Source organism: Carcharhinus amblyrhynchos, chromosome 18, assembly GCF_965287045.1.
Source record: "Carcharhinus amblyrhynchos chromosome 18, sCarAmb.v2.hapA, whole genome shotgun sequence".
In the NCBI taxonomy this organism is placed as follows: Eukaryota; Metazoa; Chordata; class Chondrichthyes; order Carcharhiniformes; family Carcharhinidae; genus Carcharhinus; species Carcharhinus amblyrhynchos.
This window is the reverse complement of record NC_137341.1, coordinates 13,357,907-13,379,352: the sequence shown is the minus strand read 5'-3', so window position 1 is coordinate 13,379,352 and position 21,446 is coordinate 13,357,907. Positions and strand designations below refer to the sequence as shown.

Below are 21,446 nucleotides of genomic sequence, written 5' to 3'. Positions count from 1 at the left end.
ATCACAAAAGGCTAGTATGCAGGTACAGCAAATAATCAGGGAAGCTAACAGAATGTTAACATTGGTTGTAAAGGAATTTAAAAAGTAGGGAGGTAAGGAATGTTTCCTGGTATGCTCAGCATGCACTGGGCTGGCCTTTAAATACAGCACCCGGATCCTGACAGCACTGTGGTGATGGCAGGGTGGGCAAATCAAAAGCTGATCACCAGCAATATGGCCATACCTGCCTTCTTTATCAACTAGGTCCTGCACCATTTGGCATAACAAGCTGCCATTGTGGTCGGCAAGCTCAACACCACTTTTTTCCACCTGACATTGAGCTTTGCCAATAATGGGAGAAATCCCCAGCTTTTGAATATTCGTAAAGCAGGGGTGAAGAGATTAATGGCAAGCAAAGGGTGATAGATTCATGCAGATCAGCAGATTTGAGATTACTGTCAGATCAGCCATGATCTTATTAAGAGAAGTGGCCTATTCCTGTCCCTCCTTCACATGCTCACCATGGAGAGGAAATAATGCAAAGTAATATCGTACAAGGGACATCCTTTAAATTTTCCATGGGCAGCTGTGATATTTCAAGGGTGAATTCACCTGCTGCTATTTTCACCCCGATCGCCTCTCATCCAAACTTCAGAGACTTCTCTCTCAGCTAAAGGAAGAAAGAGGACTACGGCAGAAAGGTTTAATAACAGTTGTAACTGGAGTTATTGACATGGTGGAGAAAGAAAAGACAAACAAACCTTTCTGTAATAGAGAAATGTTCCAAAGAATGGCAGTGGCCTTGGGCCAGGAACTCCAATCCGTTTAAATAACCCAAATGGTAAAACACTGTACCTGCAAATTGAATTGAATGGTTACAAGCTTATAAACAAAACACACATTGGTTAATATGAACTAAATCTGCTGCAAATTAGTTCCTCAAAAGAAGCTTTCATTCAAACACCAATCTTCTATGTAATATATCACTGAAAAACATAAATAATATTGCACCTTAAAACAAGGTTTAAGATTTGGTGATTTCGAGAGATTGCAGATTGTTTGCTGATAATATTGCATTTTAAAACAAGGCCATTATGTAGTTCTGTTAATATTGGGCATCATCCTGGGGGTGGAACAATTACTTAGAGCCTCCAAAGAACAACCCTGTCCTTAATATTAAGTTAAGCTTTCTTAATGAGATAGGGTTTCATATCTTCGGAAGGATATCCTTGGGATCCACTGTGTAAAATCATTCGCCTAATATTGTGTAGGAAAGGGTCCTTTTGGGTCCAGGCTTTAATCTGCCTTGCTGACATTGGCAACGTCTCCAACAACTTCAGAGTCATCACTACCTCTTCCGCTGTCACAGCCAGGCTTGTGGGCAGCGGCAGACAACACAATGCATCCACATTAACTATTCGGGACCCACTGTATGGAACAAATTTAAATTGTGCTCCGATGAAGTGTGCTTGGAATTGTTTCTGAATTACTCATTAAAAATGTAGGGGGTGATTCTCCCATCCCGCTGTGCTGCTTTTTTAGCACAGCGGATTGGGAGACTCCAGCAACGGCCGATTCACACGATTTGCACTGGGCATCCAGGTCTTCATTCATTTCCCAGCACCATTAGTTCCATGCTGGAAATCGGCATACTGCTTCATAATGTATTCATTCTCAAATGAGGTGAATCCCATTAACGGTCCCTGGACTGAAATTTCCAGACCTGCTAGCCTCTCTCCACTGCTGTCAGGAGTTTAACGCAGCGGGGTCTAGCCCTCTAAATTGTCAGGAAACGGGGGAGGGGGGGTGCCCCCAGGCATTACCACCATGGCAGTGCTAGCCTGGGCCTGCCAAAGGGGCAAAGTGGCAATGCCCAGTGGCATCTTGGCATTGCCCACCAGGCATGGGCTAGTGCCAAGGGAGCAGGGCGATCTGTGGGGGTGGGAGATCCTCCTGCCATTCCACAGTCGGTATCAGTGATGGAGGGAAAGGGGCCAGCGATCAGGGATGGTCATCACGCGGGGAGGGGGTGGTGTGTGTGGGGGCAAGAGATTGAGGCTGCAGTGGGGGGGGGTGTCCAAGCTGGGCCCAGTCATGTAAGAAGTCTCACAACACCAGGTTAAAGTTCAACAGGTTTATTTGGTAGCAAAAGCTACGAGCTTTCATGTCCCGCTGAAAAAAAGTGTGATTTACTCCAGTTTTTATGCAAATTCAACACTTTTTTTGAGAGAATCCCACCCATAGGTTTTATATTGGACAATGATATATAGTTTTCCCATAACCTGGGACAGGGTGTCACAGTTCCAAACTCCTGTCAGTAAAAACAGGGAGCCTAATTATCATCCAGTTGAACTACAAACTGGCTCAAGTAAAAACATTAATGTATCCATTTCAGCAGTGGATTGTACTGAGGCCTTCCAAAAGCCTGCAGAATTACCAAGTGGAGTTTTTCAATGGGAAAGGCTGAGGCCTCAAAAGGTGGCCCTGAAGATGACCTAATACTAAACCAAAATTGCTGGCCAGCGTTGAGACACAAGGAATCCGGGCAAGTGGACACTTTACAAAAGACCTTTTAAAATCCCAGAAGGATCAGAATGTTGTGACTTGGGCAGAAGAAAAAGTATTGGAGAAAAATAAAAGCAGAATGGGGAAACAGTTGGCTTCACACAAAAAGAACTAAAGAGGACGTGTTCAGAATAGGACGTGGAGTAACAGAAAGATGTTAAAACATTCAAAGGTCAGACCAAATCGGAATACTAAACACTTGCATGAACATAAAAAAAACTCAATATTTTTGATCAGAAGAGACCAGTTGTTGGCATACAAAGAAGCCATTTGAACTTGTCTCAAATTGGAAACTTGACACCTTTGGAGTTTAGAAAATGCACTATGGCCAGGGCTAATAAAGAGGGTGATAATTTGACTGTGGGCTTAGCTGAGACATCCTTTGCAGAGTTAAAGAATGGGTGATTTAAAAAAACACTTACCATGATTCAGAGCCTTTGATGTTTAAATCCTGTTAATCCTATCTGTCACAGGTATTTGTTTTTGTTTGGGTTAAGCTGTTATAACTTTGTAACATACCTGTGACTGTCAGAAAAATTAGATTATCTGTAGAGCATGTAATAAGATTTGTTAGAGGCCTATGAGGATAAAAACTTAATGTATTTTTGAAACCATTATTTTAAAAAATCACCTTCAGGATGCTGAAGCTTTTTTCCTCCCTATCCCCCCAAGTGTTAGAAGACGGGAACTTAGCTTGGCCCGAGCACTCCTATCTCCTAACAGACCCAAGAGTTTTCTGGACATCTTCACTATCCAAGGTCTCTTACCCACCCTGCCCCGGATCTCAGCCATCCAGGACATCAGGCAAGCATCCACGCGGGTGGAGAGACAACAGCCAGTTTTGGTGCCAGAAAATGGAGTCCAGAAGCCATCATCTCATGTAAGAACACCATCCGCCAGGTACACGGTATCTACTCTTGCAACTCGGCCAACGTTGTCTACCGATACATTGCAGTAAAGGATGTCCCAAGGCATGGTACATTGGGGAGACCATGCAGATGCTACAACAATGGATGAATGAACACTGCTCGACAATCACCAGGCAGGAGTGTTCCCTTCCAGTCGGGGAACACTTCAGCAGTCACGGGCATTCAGCCTCTGATCTTCGGGTAAGCATTCTCCAAGGCAGCCTTCACAACACACGACAGTGTAGAGTTGCTGAGCAGAGACTGATAGCCAAGTTCTCCATACATAAGGACAGCCTCAACCGGGATCTTGGGTTCATGTCACACTATCTGTAACCCCCACGACTTGCCTGGGATTGCAAAATCTCACTAACTGTCCTGGCTGTTCTCACTGCATCCTGAAAGCTACACTCAGTGCCATGAGCTGCCACGTGAAGACACTCGACACCTCACTCCAGCAGCACCAACTTACTCTCCTCAAAGCTGTCCCTGTCCCAAGTCTTTTTAATCTGTGCTTAATGCTCTCTCAACTCACATTGTCTGTACCTTTAAGACTTGATTACCTGTAAAGATTCACATTCCGACCATTATTTTGCAAATTGAGTTTGTTCTTTATATATCCTGTTTGTGAACAGAACTCCCACTTACCTGATGAAGGAGCAGAGCTCCAAAAGCTAGTGCTGCCAAATAAACCTGTTGGACTTTAACCTGGTGTTGTGAGACTTCTTACTCTACTTTCCAGCATGTGAAAACAGGCTCCAGCGGACTGAGCGGACGAGACCATTGGAAGGTCCAAGGGTCAAGAAGGTGGTCTCTGCAACGTTGTGGAAAGTGAAGAGCAGGACAAGATACAGAAGGTGTCCTAGTCCCATCTCCAGCTGTCTTGACTCTTGTCTTGCCACTGGATCTAGATGGGAGTTGGGAAGAGAGAGTGAGGCTGATGCTGCGCAGCTCTCCCTCACTTTAATCCAAATCAAGCGCTAGTCTCAACACCATCATCATCATCATCGTCTGCCCTACCTGGTGCTGCCTCACCCACGAGGCTGTCAAGCTTATGAAGCAAGGTGCATTGCTGAATCACAACTTTAGCTTGAGTTGAGCAAGTCCAGAGCCACCAGCACAACAACTACAGTGCCTACACAAGTCTGTCCAGTATGTGCCAGACATTCTGTGCCCAAATTGGCCTGATCAGTCATTTTCGGACACACCACATCCAGCCTCAAAATGACCAATGGTGTCGAGATCCTCATCAACGACAATGGACGATCAACGGCTCTACTTTTATTATACCCAGGGCATTATTTCAGGCAAGGTTTCACCAGCAGCATAAAGAAAAGGGGGAAAAGGCCATTTAGCCTTTGAAGATCATTCCTTCCCATGCACCAGATATCACTGCACTAACTTCAATTCCACCCTGCATGTAACTTCCAGGATTACAGGTACTTCCAGGATATACAACATTCTTCGAACTGCTGTTCTCACTGCATCCTGAAAGCTACACTCAGTGCCATGCGCCGCCACGTGAAGACACTCGACATCTCACTCCAGCAGCAGCAACTTACTCTCCTCAAAGCTGCCCCTGTCCCCAGTTTCATTTCATCCTACGTCTCATTCGATGCCTTAACAAGAGACTTTTCCTGTTTCTTGCAGATGTTAAGGAACTCAAGCTTTTAAAAGCTTTGACAAAGGGTCATCTGGACTCGAAACTTCAGCTCTTTTCTCGCCTTATAGATGCTGCCAGACCTGCTGAGATTTCCAGCATTTTCTCTTTTGGTGTCACTGCCTTTGTCTAACACTTTGCATCAGCCCATACAAATGATACAGGTAGAAGGGGGCCATTCAGCCCATTTAATTGGCCAATTAAAAGACACCAAGGTGACCTTTCTAATATCATCTTCCTGCATATAGCCCATAGTCCTGCAGTTTACAGCACTTTAAGATGTCCATCCAGGTACCAGCATCACATAGATTTAAACACAGGTAATATGATCAGCCTTTATAAACAGGATCTTGTATTACAAATCTCTGCAAAATACAATCGATTCTGATTGTGAACTCCCCTGTTTGTGCAGAAGTGGGAAATATGAGCCTATTATACAGAGCAGAGTTGAGGTTTCCAAATTGTGCATCGCTGCAGTGTAGCGTAAAACAACAACAGAAGTTCATCCTGTTCTGAACGGGAAATGTTCTGAAGTAAATGTGCCCAAAGATTTAAAGCCCAGGAACATTGATATTTTCCTCTCCCCAAAATAATATCCCCTTCAGATCAGTACCCATCCAATGGAGGAGGGAACTCATCCTCTGGGCGCTATGTGGTTACATTATTTCCTCGGGGATCGATGTGCAGAGCCAGTGGAGCGAGTTTTTCCCGCAAAATCCTATTAAAATCAGATTCTCTCTACCCCAATTCCTAAATAAATCCCACTATGATCAGCTTTTATCCCTTATCTCCTCCCTGAGTTCGCCCGCATTAACACAGACCCTTCCTCCCTCTCTCTCCCCCAGCCCCCAAAAGGCTGATTTGTTGGGATCCGCGCTCAAGGGGCAGGAAGAGGGGGAAATGTCCCGGAATCAGCCCCGAGTCTCCAGCACCGTCCCCGGCTCCGCTTCGTGGGAATCAGAGACTGAGGAGCCACCAACTGTTCAAAACAAACTTGGTGAGAAATACTGTCAACTTTCCTCATGCTAACACTGAGTTCAGTTCCGCTAAGTATTTTCTCCCAGGGTCAAAGCCCGGAAAGAAGCGAGAAAGAAATTCAAAGCCCGGAAAGAAGCGAGAAAGAAATCGATCAGACACTTACCAAGCCAACAGGAGCAGGAAAGTGAGGAGAAGGATCCAGGTCTGGTCGGACAGAGCGGCCCGGATCAGCCCCAAACTCTGTGCGAAAAGGACAAGCATCCTGAGAGAAGTCAGGGAACGGATACTGCGAGTCTCGGCTGGGCACTGGGTGTCTTTCTAGAGAGAGTCAGTGACGCTGAGGCAGAGGGCGAGGCTGTTCAAGCAAGGCAAACAAACCAGGAAAGGCAGTGAGGAACGACCTAGGTGTGTAAACATTGCGTCTGAACAAAAAATGACTTTTAATCTGGGCGTTTCCACACAGGTTCAAGTTTGAAAAAAAATCCTTTTTGAAAATGCACAACCCTCAAAGCTCAAATCATATAAAATTAAATCAACATTAAAAAATGAAATAATGTTTCAGTCTTGGCACCCCCCAGATCACTTCAACAGTAAATTAGCACATTTCCACAGGTGAGCCATTGCATCATTAGTCTCTTCTGCCTTCCCCACATAACAATAAATGAAAAGATAAAACTTTCATTCATATAACAGCTACTGCTCTTTTCCAAATTCAAACTGCATCTGCCTGCTTTTTTCTTTCTCTGTAAGCCTAGCTCCATCCACATATGTTCTTTTGTCAATCAACCTAATCCCCAGACATACTCCCATCTTCTTCCATTGGGAAAAAAATACAAAAGTCTGAGATCACATACCGACCGACTCAAAAACAGCCTCTTCCCTTCTGCCATCAGACTTTTGAATGGACCTACCTCGCACTCAGTTGATCTTTCTCTACACCCTAGCTATGACTGTAACACTACATTCTGCACCCTCTCCTTTTCATCTCTATGTATGGTATCCTTTGTCTGTCTAGCGCACGAGAAACAATACTGTGAAGAAGGGGGAATTCATAACCAACTAATAAGATTTTCAGACAGAATGCAATCTTTCAAAAGACAGGACATTAGTAAAGAGTTAAACAATTCCTGAAACAAGTTAATAGCTAACAACAGATTACATATATGAAACCAACTTTGTGGCCTCATCTACAGAGACTACAACACCCAGTGTTGTCATTTGATCCAGCTCATTACATTCTGTTTCATTGCTAAGGGAACTCCTCTCGGAGCAGGGACAGCAGGTGGAATCAAGTCATCTAACTTGATATGATATATTACAGGTAGCTTCCCAAAGATGTCGCAGTTGAATAGGATGGAGGAGGAGAAAGTGGGTTCCCGGACACGCGTCCTTTGTTTGAACAGAGGGGAGTACGGTAGGATGAGAGAAGAATTGGCGAATGTTGACTGGGGGAGCGCGTTGGAAGGTAGGTCTGCTGAGGAGCAGTGGAGGATCTTTAAGGAGATCTTTCTTGGTGCTCAGCAGAAATTTATTCCGATGGTTAAAAAGGACCGTAGGAGGAGAGGTAATAAGCCGTGGATAACGAAGGAGGTGAAGGAAAGTGTTAAATTAAAAGCGGAGGCGTTTAGAGTAGCTAAGAGTAGTGGGTGAGAAGAGGATTGGGAGAGGTTTAATTGTCAACAAAGATTGACAAAGAAGTTGATAAAGAAGGGTAGGAGAAACTATGAAGCTGGGCTAGCGCTTAATATAAAAAAGGCTAGCAAGAGTTTTTACAAATATATAGAAAGGAAGAGGCTGGCTAGGGTGAACGTTGGACCCTTAGAGGATGAGAGGGGGGACTTAGTGGTAGGGGATGGGGAAATGGCTGAGGCCTTGAATAACTTTTTTGTTTCGGTCTTCACGGAGGAGGACGTGAATAATTTGCCGGGTGTTAGCGATGGAAAGGTGGTAGGACTGGAGGGTCTCAATGACATTATTGTTACTAGAGAAGCAGTGCTCGACAGACTGGAGGGGCTGATTGTGGACAAGTCCCCAGGACCGGATGGAATGCATCCAAGGGTTCTGAAAGAAATGGCGGAGGTGATAGTGGATGCCTTGGTGGTTATTTCCCAAACGTCGCTGGATTCCGGGGAAGTGCCGGAAGATTGGAAAACGGCTAATGTTACGCCGTTGTTTAAGAAGGGTGGCAGGCAAAAGGCAGGGAATTATAGGCCGGTTAGTTTAACGTCTGTTGTAGGTAAAATGTTAGAATCCGTCATCAAGGAGGAAATAGCGAGGCATCTTGAGGGGAATTGCTTGATAGAGCAGACGCAGCATGGTTTCGTTAAGGGGAAGTCGTGTCTGACAAATTTATTAGAGTTCTATGAGGATGTGTCTAGGGCGGTGGATAAAGGAGAGCTGGTGGATGTGGTCTTTCTTGATTTTCAGAAGGCGTTTGACAAGCTACCTCACAAGAGGTTATTGCAGAAGGTAAGGAGGCATGGAGTTGGGAGTAGGGTGTTAGCGTGGATAGAGGATTGGTTGTCAAATAGGAGGCAGAGAGTGGGGGTTAATGGGTGCTATTCGGATTGGCGGTTGGTGACTAGTGGAGTGCCCCAGGGGTCGGTGCTGGGGCCTTAGCTATTTACCATTTATATAGATGATCTGGAGGAGGGAACCAAGTGTATGGTGTCAAAATTTGCTGATGACACCAAGATTGGTGGAACAGCAAATTGCGCAGAGGGTGTGGAGAGTCTGCAGAAGGATCTAGATAGGCTGGGCGAATGGGCCAGGAACTGGCAAATGGAATTTAATGTTGGCAAGTGCGAGGTGGTCCACTTTGGTAGGAAGAATGGTAGGAAGGACTATTACTTACGTGGCGAAAAACTGCAGCAGCCGACGGTACAGAGGGACCTCGGGGTCCTTGTGCATGAGTCGCAAAAACCCAGCCTGCAGGTGCAGCAGGTGGTCAGGAAGGCGAATGGGATGCTGGCCTTCATAGCGAGGGGGACTGAATATAAAAGTAGGGAGGTCTTGCTGCAGCTGTATAAGGCATTGGTGAGGCAGCAGCTGGAGTACTGTGTGCAGTTTTGGTCGCCGCACTTACGCAAGGATATTTTGGCCTTGGAGAGAGTGCAGAGGAGGTTTACTAGGCTGATACCGGAGTTGAGGGGGTTGAGCTATGAGGAGAGGCTGAATAAACTGGGCTTGTACTCGTTAGAGTTTAGAAGAATGAGGGGAGATCTCATTGAGACCTATAAGATGATGAATGGGATGGATAGGATAGAGGTGGACAGACTCTTCCCGCTCAGAAAGGACAGTAGGACTAGGGGGCACAGCCTCAAGATAAACGGGGGGCGGTTTAGAATGGAGTTGAGGAGGAACTTCTTCACAAAAAGGGTGGTGAATCTCTGGAATTCTCTGCCCGTTGAAGTGGTGGAGGCTGCCTCGCTAAATATTTTTAAGACGCGGGTTGATGGGTTTTTGATAAGCGAGGGGATTAAGGGTTATGGGGAGAGGGCAGGAATGTGGAACTGAGCCACGACAGATCAGCAGCGATCTTATCGAATGGCGGGGCAGGCTCGAAGGGCTAGATGGCCTACTCCTGCTCCTATTTCTTATGTTCTTATGTAGGTCTTTACATTCTACCATGATGGGAACCTGGTACTGCAGCATGTGTGTATTTGGACCAAGGTGGATTAACCCCAATGTAATGCTTTCCTGATGACCCAACATCATCAATGTTGGTCAATGACATGAAACTGGAAGCTGCCCTGTGTGCAAGGGAGAGTGGCCACACCTTCCATACACATAGTTTGTCCACGATAGGCCATGAGGACCATCTAAGTTAGAATCTGGTGCAGCTTATGGATCGATTTCCTGCAGTAACTGCTGGAGCAGAACATTTCTTTGGGCAATGTTTAGCATGGTGAAAATCTCACCCTTCCCCATGAGGGAGTCAATATTCTCACAGTCAGGAGTTATTGGAGGCTCAGTTCTTTTGGTTACACTGATTGAGCTCCAAGTCATTTACCCTGTTCATGCTCCAAACCCCAAAACAATGATTGGCTGCAATGTGGCTGGTGGCACAGGCAGGCTGCTGTGGTTTGGATCTGCAGCATTTCACAAAATGGTTCCATTTAAAGTAAACTTTATTTATTTATAGTCACAAGTATGCTTACCTTCACACTGTAATGAAGTTACTATGAAAATCCCTTAGTTGCCACACTCTGGCACTTGCTTAGGTACACTGAGAGAGAGTTGAGCATGGCCATTGCACCTAACCTGCACATCTTTGGGCTGTGGGAGGAAACCCGAGCACCTGGAGGAAAACCATGCAGACATGAAGAGAATGTGGAAACTCCACACAAACAGAGACCCAAGCCAGGAATTGAATCTGGGTCCCTAGCACTGTGTGGCAGCAGTGCTAACCACAGTGTCATTCCACAGTTGCCACATTTGTTACAGCGTTTACCAAACGCCAAGCATGTAGTTCTGTTCTGTGAGTGGTGATTGCCAAAATTAAGGCAGGGTGTGTTCTTTATCACAAAAACTTCAGTTTCCCACTTTAACTTTTTGCTGCTTATTTCTGACTGGTATAGATGGTGATGGCAGATTCCAGCGTGAAATCCTTCTTGTGAAGAAACTGCAGACAATATCACCATAGACTCCACACACAATGCGATCTCTCACAAGGTCATCGGTGAGGGTACCAAATGCACATTTTGTTGCTAGGATTTTTAGTGTCACGGTGTACAATTGAATAGATTCATCAAGTTTTTGGTTGGCAGAATTGAAAACATGTCTATCCAATATAATATTTTTGAGTGATATGCATATATGTTTGAATGTTTTTAGCAACATCTCCGGGTTCTCTTTCTGTTTCTCCATTATAAAAACAAAAGACTCAAATTTCTCCACTGCCTTGGGACCCACTAATTGAAGAGTGCACCTGTATCTTCTTTGGTTTGTCTGAGAGGCTGGCACCACAATAGATGTGCCATTCTTGTCAAATTTTGTCCAGGCGTCTGCAATGTTTTCATCAAAGATGAGTGGGTCAGTGTGGCAAAGTCCCTGTGGTAGTCTGTCAACTCCTGATGCCGTGTTTAAAGTTTAAAAGTTTATTAATTAGTCACAAGTAAGGCTTACATTAACATTGCAATGAAGTTACTGTGAAATTCCCCTAGTCATCATGGTCCAGCGCCTCTTTGGGTCAATGCATCTAACCAGCACGTCTTTAAGAATGTAGGAGAAAACCAGAGCACCCGGAGAAAACCCACATGGACACAGGGAAAACATGCAAACTCCACACAGACAGTGACCCAAGCTGGGAATCGAACCACGGTCCCTGGCACTGTGAAGCAGCAGTGCTAATCGCTGTGCTACCCTGCTGCCAATAACTGGCAACAAGGGAGTAACAACAAGGAGGACTTGTGCAGTCCTGAGCAGCTCTTACACCTTGTGTGTCTGCCGTACCCTAGGAAAAACTCCTGTTCTACTGACATGTGGTCGCCTTTGTACCCATGTCATCCCAGCGTCCACATGATCCCTGTCTACACCCCATTGGAGAAGTCACCCTGCGAGACTTTGTTCAATAGGATGTCGCATCTTATAGGGTCTCTTTTAAATAGATTCTGCTGACTTTGTGTATCTGCTTATTAAAATGTAATATAATTCATTGTAGCAAAGTTTGCAAATTAGGGACACTTCTCTCAATAGCACTACTTCCATTTTCATTTCATCAGGATTATTGAGCATGCTCAGTTTTTTTGTCAAACGCCTTCCACTCGCCAGTTCAGCCCCCCATCCTCCGGCTCATCCACCGTCGCTTCCCGCCAACCACTCTGCACCCTCCCTCCTAGTCACAGCTCATCTCACGCGTCGGCCCACCCCAGGCACCCCCCATTTACAGCGAGGCTTCCGGAAAGGGAAACAACAAATGAGAGGAGCGGGAGAATCAGAAAGCAGAATCGTCGAGCAGGAGTGACATTACCTGGCTGGGGTAACGAAGCGGAGAATGGAAAGGAAGTGGTGAGTGAGAAGGATTGGTGAGGGAATGGGAGGGAAGTGATGACTGGGATGTTCGGAATAGCCGGAAAAGAGAGAAATGGATAGAACTTTTAAGTTACTAAGAATTGGTAAGTTAGGCAGACTTGGAGCCATCAATTCAGGCAGCCAGTAGTTTTTTAATGTAAAAGTTACAGGTCAGGAACATATTTTCATATGAGAAAATGATTTTTGTTTAGCACGTTTTTGTTTAGCACATCTTTTAAGAATCCAGTAGGGGTGTCAAGCGAGGGATAGCTGTAAATAGACTGCTGTGAAATAGATTGTCTTGAGTTCCATCTCAGCGCCACTCACTGTCTGATACAGCACATCATTAGACAGCCTGCACGTGTACACCTTTTCTGTTTCTCAGCCTCCGGACTCTTGTGTTTCTCCAGTGGCAGTCAAGCTTTCAACTACCTAGATCCTACCCCCCCCGTTGCAGAATTCCTACCCGCCCCCCCCCCCGTTGCAGAATTCCTACCCGCCCCCCCCCCCGTTGCAGAATTCCTACCCGCCCCCCCCCCCCGTTGCAGAATTCCTACCCGCCCCCCCCCCCGTTGCAGAATTCCTACCCGCCCCCCCCCCCGTTGCAGAATTCCTACCCGCCCCCCCCCCGTTGCAGAATTCCTACCCCCCCCGTTCCAGAATTCCAAACCCCCCCCGTTCCAGAATTCCAAACCCCCCCCGTTCCAGAATTCCTACCCGCCCCCCCCCGTTCCAGAATTCCTACCCGCCCCCCCCCCCCCGTTCCAGAATACCTACCCGCCCCCCCCCGTTCCAGAATTCCAAACCCCCCCCGTTCCAGAATTCCTACCCGCCCCCCCCCCGTTCCAGAATTCCTACCCGCCCCCCCCGTTCCAGAATTCCTACCCGCCCCCCCCCGTTCCAGAATTCCTACCCGCCCCCCCCGTTCCAGAATTCCTACCCGCCCCCCCCCGTTCCAGAATTCCTACCCGCCCCCCCCCCGTTCCAGAATTCCTACCCGCCCCCCCCCCGTTCCAGAATTCCTACCCGCCCCCCCCCGTTCCAGAATTCCTACCCGCCCCCCCCCGTTCCAGAATTCCTACCCGCCCCCCCCCGTTCCAGAATTCCTACCCGCCCCCCCCGTTCCAGAATTCCTACCCGCCCCCCCCCCGTTCCAGAATTCCTACCCGCCCCCCCCGTTCCAGAATTCCTACCCGCCCCCCCCATTCCAGAATTCCTACCCGCCCCCCCCCCCCGTTCCAGAATTCCTACCCGCCCCCCCCCCCCCGTTCCAGAATTCCTACCCGCCCCCCCCCCCGTTCCAGAATTCCTACCCGCCCCCCGTTCCAGAATTCCTACCCGCCCGTTCCAGAATTCCTACCCAAGTACTACTGCCTCTCTCCTATTGGTCATGGAAAAGGAAAGCATCCCTTTCCATGACCAATTGTTTTGTCAATACCCTACCCCAAAAAAATTATATCCTTTGGCTTGCTGTCCACTTCTTGTACCCTCGTTTGGCTAATTTTCTTGATTGAGTTATGAAGTTTGAAGTTGTTCAGCAAATGTATAATAAAATGTGAGGACATAATGAAATTATCAGTAACTTAAATTTGAGTAGTTTGTTGAGTTATTGGAAGGCTAGTTAGGAAGTGTTGAGTAAATTATTTTAATGTTGGTTGATATGGACAGAGCTTAATTTAATTTTATACTTACAGATTTATGAAGCAGTGATAAAATCAATGAAGCGAGGAGAAGAATTAAATGTGGAAAGTTCAATATATAACTAGAAGATGATTGTACCATTCATTTAATTGTTCATCAACGGGCTAAAAATGGCAATGAATGAATTAGTTTCATTTAATATTTGGAGACTGCATCATCAATGGAGAGAGTGAAAAGGAGTACACATGGGAATAAAAATTAAATGATGAAGACTGGATGAATTAATTTGGAGGTTATGTATTTAATAATCATTAGCAGTGTGTTAAGCAATATTACCAAATTAATTATTTATATTGTTATTGTGGCTCAGCAATTAACTATTTATTTTGGATGCTGGCAGATAAGCCAGGAGCTAGAGCAGACCTCGTGAACCAGTTGAATGAGTTGGGCGGAGTGTCAAACCATACTTGCCAACAGTGAAAATTGCCCATCAAGAGTAAGAAAAAAAGACAACATTCAGTCACTTCTTGTAAAATAGTCTGAAAAATAATACCCCATTTAAACAAGAATCAGTAAAATAGCTTTCATAGGATATATGGGGATGTCACCAGGATGACACATTAGGGAAGAAACACTTTTTTTAAATTCATTCGTGGGACATGGGCGTCACTGGCTGGCCAGCATTTATTGCCCATCCATAGTGGCCCTTGAGAAGGTGGTGGTGAGCTGTCTTCTTGAAATGCTGCAGTCCATGTGCTGTGGGTTGATCCACAATGCCATTAGGGAGGGAATTCCAGGATTTTGACCCACCAAGGGAATGGCGATATACTTCCAAGTCAGAATGATGAGTGACTTGGAGGAAGACTTGGAAGTGGCGGTGGTCCCACATATCTGCTGCCCCTGTCCTTCTAATTGGAAATGATTGAGAGCTTGGAAAATGCTGTGTAAGGATCTTGGTGAATTTCTGCACTGCATGTTATAGATAGTACACACTGCTGCTACTGAATGTTGGTGGTGGAGGGAGTGGATGGGGGTGTCAATCAAGTGGGCTACTTTGTCCTGGATGGTGTCAAGGTTCTTGAGTGTTGTTGGAGCTGCACCATCCAGGCAAGGTGAGAGTAATCCATCACATTCCTGATTCAAGTCTTGTAGATTGCTGGCATGCTTTGAGAAGTCAGGAGATAAGTTACTGCTACAGTATTCCTAGCCCCTGACTTGCTCAGTGATGGTAACACCATTAAAATGTCAGAGGACTGAGAGCAGTGAATAGCACTAAGGTATAAGATAGTTAAGAAATGAGTTTGGTCCCGGACCAGAACCCAAGTTATATTAGGAAGCCTCACTGGATCCCAATACTTTCTCTGTTTTGGCATAAATGTAGGAAAGGGTACTTCTTTCCAGGAATAATTCCACTGACAAATTAGGAATCTTTTATAGTAAAACAAACTTTATTTAATAACACAGTTTAAACATAACCTAATAAATAGAGCAGTTTAACTATTAAGAGTTAAACAATATTTAAAAATGAAAGGAAGAAACTTTACTTTCTAGCTTATAATTGTTGAAGTTCCAAATAAGCAACAGTCCTCTTAGAGATTTAAAAAAACACTTTAAATACAGTTAGCAATCATAAATTTACTCATAAAATTGCAAAAGCTCCTTTCTCCTGCTACGATCGCCATTTATCACATGACCCTGTCAAACAACTTTAATCAGAAATCCTAGGGGAACTTCCTGTACAAGTATGAGTGCATTTGCTCTAAGTAACAAATTCCTAGCTTAAAATGTGTTATTAACTTGTTTCCATCCTCTTGAGCTAAATGTTTTCTGGACACACCTGCTACTGGCAGAAAAAGAATCTGAAATTTTAAACATTCCCCTTAAACAAGAAAAAACAATATATTAATTGCATTTATATCATCACAAATAGGTGGGATTGACAGCAGACAAATGAGAAGCAGGGTAAGGTGGTGAAGTGGGACACTTAGGAATAGTATTTAAAATATATATAGTATGTACATTAATAATCTCAGAGGCATGATGAGATACTTGACATTCTGGAACTGTTCACAACCTGTGTAAACATTAAAAGAAATTCAATTTCTGACAAGGTGGAGGAGTTCAAGCCAAAAGATCAGATATTATCAAATAAACTCACTAGATCAAGAATGTATTAGAATAGCCAGCCATTAATGTCTATTAACAGGATCCTGTAGCCATTGGCAAATGGTCTAGCAGTAATACTCGGAAGTAAGAATTCTAAAAGGGTGTTGGAAACTGTACAATTTTGAGAAGTTTCAAATAGAGGGTTTGGGAGTTGTCCCAGGCATGCTTGAATGAAAGTGTTTTGCATACTTGAACGTGGCACATTCCAGAGTGACTGTTTTTCTCGACAGCTGACCGGTTTGGTAGGCATGCACGTTAATCCTGGTAAATAAGGGTGCTGAGTTGCACAACAGACTTTGATATGATACTAAGAACAGAGACCTGGCTTAAGGCAAGAGAGGATTGGGATCTTCAGATTTCCTGGCAGGAGGTTATAAAGGAGAGGCAGGGAAGGAAAAATAGAGGGGGTGCTTTGTTGGTCAAATAAATATTATAGCATTGGAGGGAGCCAATGTAACTGAGGGGCTAAAGACAATGGAGGAGATCTTTCAGCTATTCACACCAGCAGGATCTCCCAGTCTTGCCATGGCATACAGCCACCACAGATTTCCCAGTGACATGGAATGGATTCAATGAGAAATCCTCTTGACAGCTGTGAGACCAGAAGATCCCACTGCCAGTCAGTAGTGGGCCATCTCCCACTATCAAGAAATACATCACAGAGAGGCCACAGAATCTCAGTCCATGTCTACGGTTGGAATTCAAAAACAGTAGAGGTGTTATGTTATTGAATGTATGCTGTGATAGGATAGAATGATAGGAGGAGGTAGAGGAGCAACTATATAGGCAAATTACAGAAAGGTGCAAAACTAGGGATTACTGATTAATGTGGAATTTCCATAGTCTAAATATAGACTGGGATAATATGGAGAAAAGTGGCAAAAGAATTCACAAAATATATGAAAGACTTATTTTATATCCCAGCCCAATAAGGAAGTTGTGCTGTAGTTCTGGGGAATTAAGTGGTGTGTGTTTCAATGAGAGAGCATTTCATTATATCATCAGGTTTATTTATATATGTTATGGGAAAGGACAAAGTACAGTCAAGCATAAATAAATAAATGGAGAAGTTGACGAGGGATCTGACTCCAGTAGATTGGAATCAAAAATGGAAGGCAAAACAATAGTTGAACAACCCATAGCCATTAAAGCAGAGATGGTTCACAGAAACACGTAGCTACGTTCCTGTGAGGGAGTATGAAAAAGAATCCAAAATATCAGCCATGGTGGTAATGAATGGCAGAGCAGGTTCAATAGGCCATATGGTCCACCCTGCTCGTGTTGTATGTTCTTTATCCAATACTTGATTGCTAATGGGGTGTGTTCCAAGCCATAATGTCGTCCTCCAAGGCAATCTGCAATTTCCCTCCCTGAAAGGCAATAGTCTATCACCAGCCATGCACTGACTACTAAATGCTGTTTTGGCAAACAAGGCTGGGCAAAAGGAACCTCCTTTCCACCTCCATCATTAAAACTTCCATCACTATGTTTGAAAACCTGGGAGCCCGCGCTCTAGTCTGTGGTTCCTTTTGCTGTCCTCTTCATTCGAGCTTTGCAGACCTGGTTTCAGCAGCCTAGGAGCAGCTCACATTTATGAGGTGCAGGTTAGCTGTCTACCATCTTGGCCCTGAAACACTGCTGGGCCTTTCGAGTATACAACCAGTCAGCAACACATTCTGACCTGGGCTGCAGGTAGACGCACAGGCAGCACAAACCTGTGTGTCAACTGCCTCAATGGAGCCAGGCTTGGATTAATCACACTTTGCAATCCCCACACTTATCAGGCCTAATCCAGATGTTTCTTCTCTGACATCTTGCCCTGACTTCACAGCTGAGAAGGGGGGTTGATGAGGTGAGTTCAAGTGTAATAGCTTTGAGTGGCAGCAAAAGAAACTGGCAGTAGTGAATTAGTGATTTATTTTTGTGAGAGAGAGAGAGGGAGAAATCAGTCTGCTGGCTATAGACCAAACTTACATTATCCAAATTGAAAATTTAATTGGTTCAGACATAAATTGTTGAAACAGGACACTGCATTCAAATGATTTTAATTGGATTTGAATCGTTATACCTGAAAAATTACTTAAAATAACAGAGCAAATATATGCAATTGGTTTGAGAAATCCTTTACAAATACATTTTTTTAGAAAACATTAAAATGGTTGCCTATCAAAAGTCAAATAGTTTTTGTAATCACAAATGATTCATTAACATATCCAAGGTTACAAAAATGCATCTTTAATAAATTTCTACTGATCCACAGTAATGTTCAGTTAATGTGTTTTCCTATTGAATAATCACTATTATAGCATCAACATAAAGCTCCAGTGATTCTGTCAACAGTCAGACAATCTTAGCAACTGGAGATGGTACATGGGATGTTCATCAATATCCTCATTGCCTCCAATCCTAAATGTTTTTTTGGATTCCATGGGTTTTCATTTCCCACATTGTGGAAAATTTCAATGAAATTTTCATTCTTCCCATTCTTCTAAGCACCTGAGAACAGGAGCCCAATTTACTCAGCCTGTCATCATTGAGCAAGCCCCTCATCCCACAAACCAATTTAACAAATCTTTGCTGCACTGCCCCCATTGCAAGTAAATCCTCCTTTGAATTACTGCCTTTTGGAAATTCAGGTATACTACATCCATCAGCAGCTCTTTATCTACTCTACTAGTTAAGAACATAATAAGAACTAGGAGCAGGAGTAGGCTATCTGGCCCCTTGAGCTTGGTCTGCCATTCAAAAGATCATGGTTGATTTTCTCATGGACTCAGCTCCATTTACCTGCCTGCTCACCTATTTTTGCCTTAAAAACATTCAACAAGGTAGCCTCAACTGCTTCACTGGGCAGGGAATTCCACAGATTCACAACCCTTTGGGTGAAGAAGTTCCTCCTCAACTTAGTCCTAAATCTGATCCCCCTTATTTTGAGGCTATGCCCCCTAGTTCTAGTTTCACCCACCAGTGGAAACAATCTCCCAGCTTCTATCTTATCTATTCCATTCATAATTTTATCTGCTTCTATAAGATCTCTCCTCATTCTTCTGCATTCCAATCAGTCCAGTCTACCCAGTCTTTTAAGGGAGTTACATTCTCAAAAGACAAAAGGATTTGTCACCAGCATTTTTATTTAGTAGAACTATGTTGACTTATTCTAATCATACAATGCTTTTCGAAGTGTATTGTTAAGACTTCCTTAATAATACATTTTAGCATTTTCCTAACAAATGATGTTCAGCCTACTGGCCTGCAATTGATTGTTTTCTCTGACTCTCCTTTCTTGAAGAACAATGTCACATCTGCTAGCTTCTAGTATAATGGGACCAAGCCTGAATCGAAGGAATTTTAGAAAATCATAGCTGACACATACACTGGCCGGAATTCTCAGACTTCGTCCGCGGCTAGAATTCTCCAGTCCCACTGCTGTCAATGGAGATTTGACTGAGCACCAAGTTCTCCATTCTCGCTTGCAGTGGGGGCATTGCAGATTTCTGGCCATTATCTCTAAACCTCACCTTACAATGTAGAAGGTAAAATGTTGGATCTTCAATGTTAATATTTTTAAAAATAGAGGTGTATTAATATTGTCAACTGCTTAAAAACACAATAATTGGACACCGCAGTAAATTAAGCTATGTACTAAAATCATTGACTTTATTCCCAGCAGCCTGGGTGGAACAGATTACAAACTAGAGTTTAGTAAGAGGACACTCTAAATAAATTGACAGTTCGAATCTCTTTTTAAATCTTGAGGTAAATAGGTATTTTCATCATCTTGTAAGATGGTACAGTAGGGAATGGATTAATGAACTTTATAATACTTGGAGATTGGTAAAAAAAGTATTGTAAGATTTGTATCTGACTTGTTTTCATGTATCCCAGACAGTTGCAAGATTTGTTTTCGTGTGCCCCAGACAAGTAGACTGCAGCTGTCCTTGCTGTTTGTTTTTATTCCAAGTCAATCCAATCAAATCCAATTCAGAGTCTCAATAAGTTGAGACATTCCTGACCCAAGTTGACAAGACAGGGCTCTCACTCCTGTCGTGGGCTTGATCTACATGATCCAAGCTGATTGGAGTAGGCATAGCTCCTCCTCCAAGGCTTGATCTCATTTGCATCTTAGCCAAAAGGCCGAGATGCCGCTTCAAATGAAGCTGAACTGTAACCTAATGACTTCAACCAAGCACAGCATGTCATTACTACACTTGATCTTAACCAAAAGGCCGAGAAGTCCTTGCTGTTGTACAGAAGTTTATGAGAGCTCGTTCAGAAATATAGCTGACCAAGCTCGTATCTATGTGTCTTTAATATTGTGGTCTTCTGCCTAACATAGTGAAGCTTGTATTCCATAATATATTCATATATATTTGTTATGCACTGCTTATGTGTCATGTACCAACATATTATACATATATGCTATACAACTTATGAACATAAATTGTTACACCGGCCCTGTTAATTTAACTTGTCTTGTCGGCCTATATGTTAGCTAAGGGTTAATCACACATGACAATTGTGGCCTTGAGATAACCATGAAGAAATGCCGAGGCAGCCATGTTCCCATGATGGAGGACAATCCACAGCCTGAGAACTTGCTGAGACTGAGAAGATGCTTACATGACTGGGGGGATATAAATATGTGCTCTTAAGTTGTGTTTGGAGAGAAGCTTGGGGAACTGCTGTTAGGTACCAGGTGTATCTCCCAAAAGCTTTTGAATACACTTGCTGTACTTTGACTCACAATTGGTCTCAGAGGTATCTTTACCTACAACAGATGGTCAGCATTGACAAGGTGAATACTGAATGAAACTCCAGTGCCCAGACACACAGGCTGTAAAGATGATTAATGTACGTCTTGATTTTCCCTGCACTTCCCTGTTCCCAATTTCAGACCCATGATTGGGCAGAATCAGACACCAGAAAATTCACACTGGAGTAAAGAGAACAACTAATTCCAGCACACCACACAGCCCCTACTCCCCCGCTCCCCCAGAATGTTCTCACATGCTCCTCACTGGGGCTAAGGTGCTGGAAGTGGATCCTGTGTCTGAACTGTCAGTCAGGTAGGGTATTTGAAAACCAGAGAGAGAGAAACAATAATAAAGTGAAGAATGAGTGTTAATTTCAGGAATAGAAAGAAACAAGGATGAAGGGAATGAGAAACTTTCCACTGATGGTACCTTTGTCTTTTGACTTGCTGACATCATCCTGACTCTGGGAGCTGGTTTGGGACATTTGAGAATCAACCATCAGCTGCAGAAAATCCACCCGATCCTGAGAATTCAAAAAGAACCACATGAGGACTCAGCCATGATAGCACACAAACAGGTTTCTTAGGAGGCAAGTCCTAGATCGCGCAGTTCCAGAGAGGTGCAAAGGGGGAAGTAGAACATATTTCCTTCAGTGAGGCTGGAAGCAGAACCCATCCAGAATTCTCCACAGAGAAAGCTGTCCGGACTGTCATCCATTTGTATCTGCTCAAAGATTAATCCAGGGGGTGTCGGAGGAAGTTCCTGATTGACTCTGCCCATTACATT

General features: G+C 44.1%; 1 protein-coding gene across 1 annotated transcript in view; it reads right to left on the bottom strand.

The window, feature by feature from the left end:
* Positions 1–6,427, bottom strand: part of LOC145354857 (cytochrome P450 3A30-like) — a 43,865-nt gene extending 37,438 nt beyond the window's left edge. Inside the window, exons 1-2 of the mRNA XM_080206401.1 lie at positions 6,251–6,427; positions 741–834 (exon numbers count right to left, since the gene is read on the bottom strand). Of these exons, the coding sequence (XP_080062527.1) occupies positions 741–834; positions 6,251–6,348 (192 nt within the window). The 5' untranslated portion in view covers positions 6,349–6,427. The remainder of the gene's footprint in view (positions 1–740; positions 835–6,250) is intronic.
* Between the last annotated feature and the right edge of the window lie 15,019 nt (positions 6,428–21,446).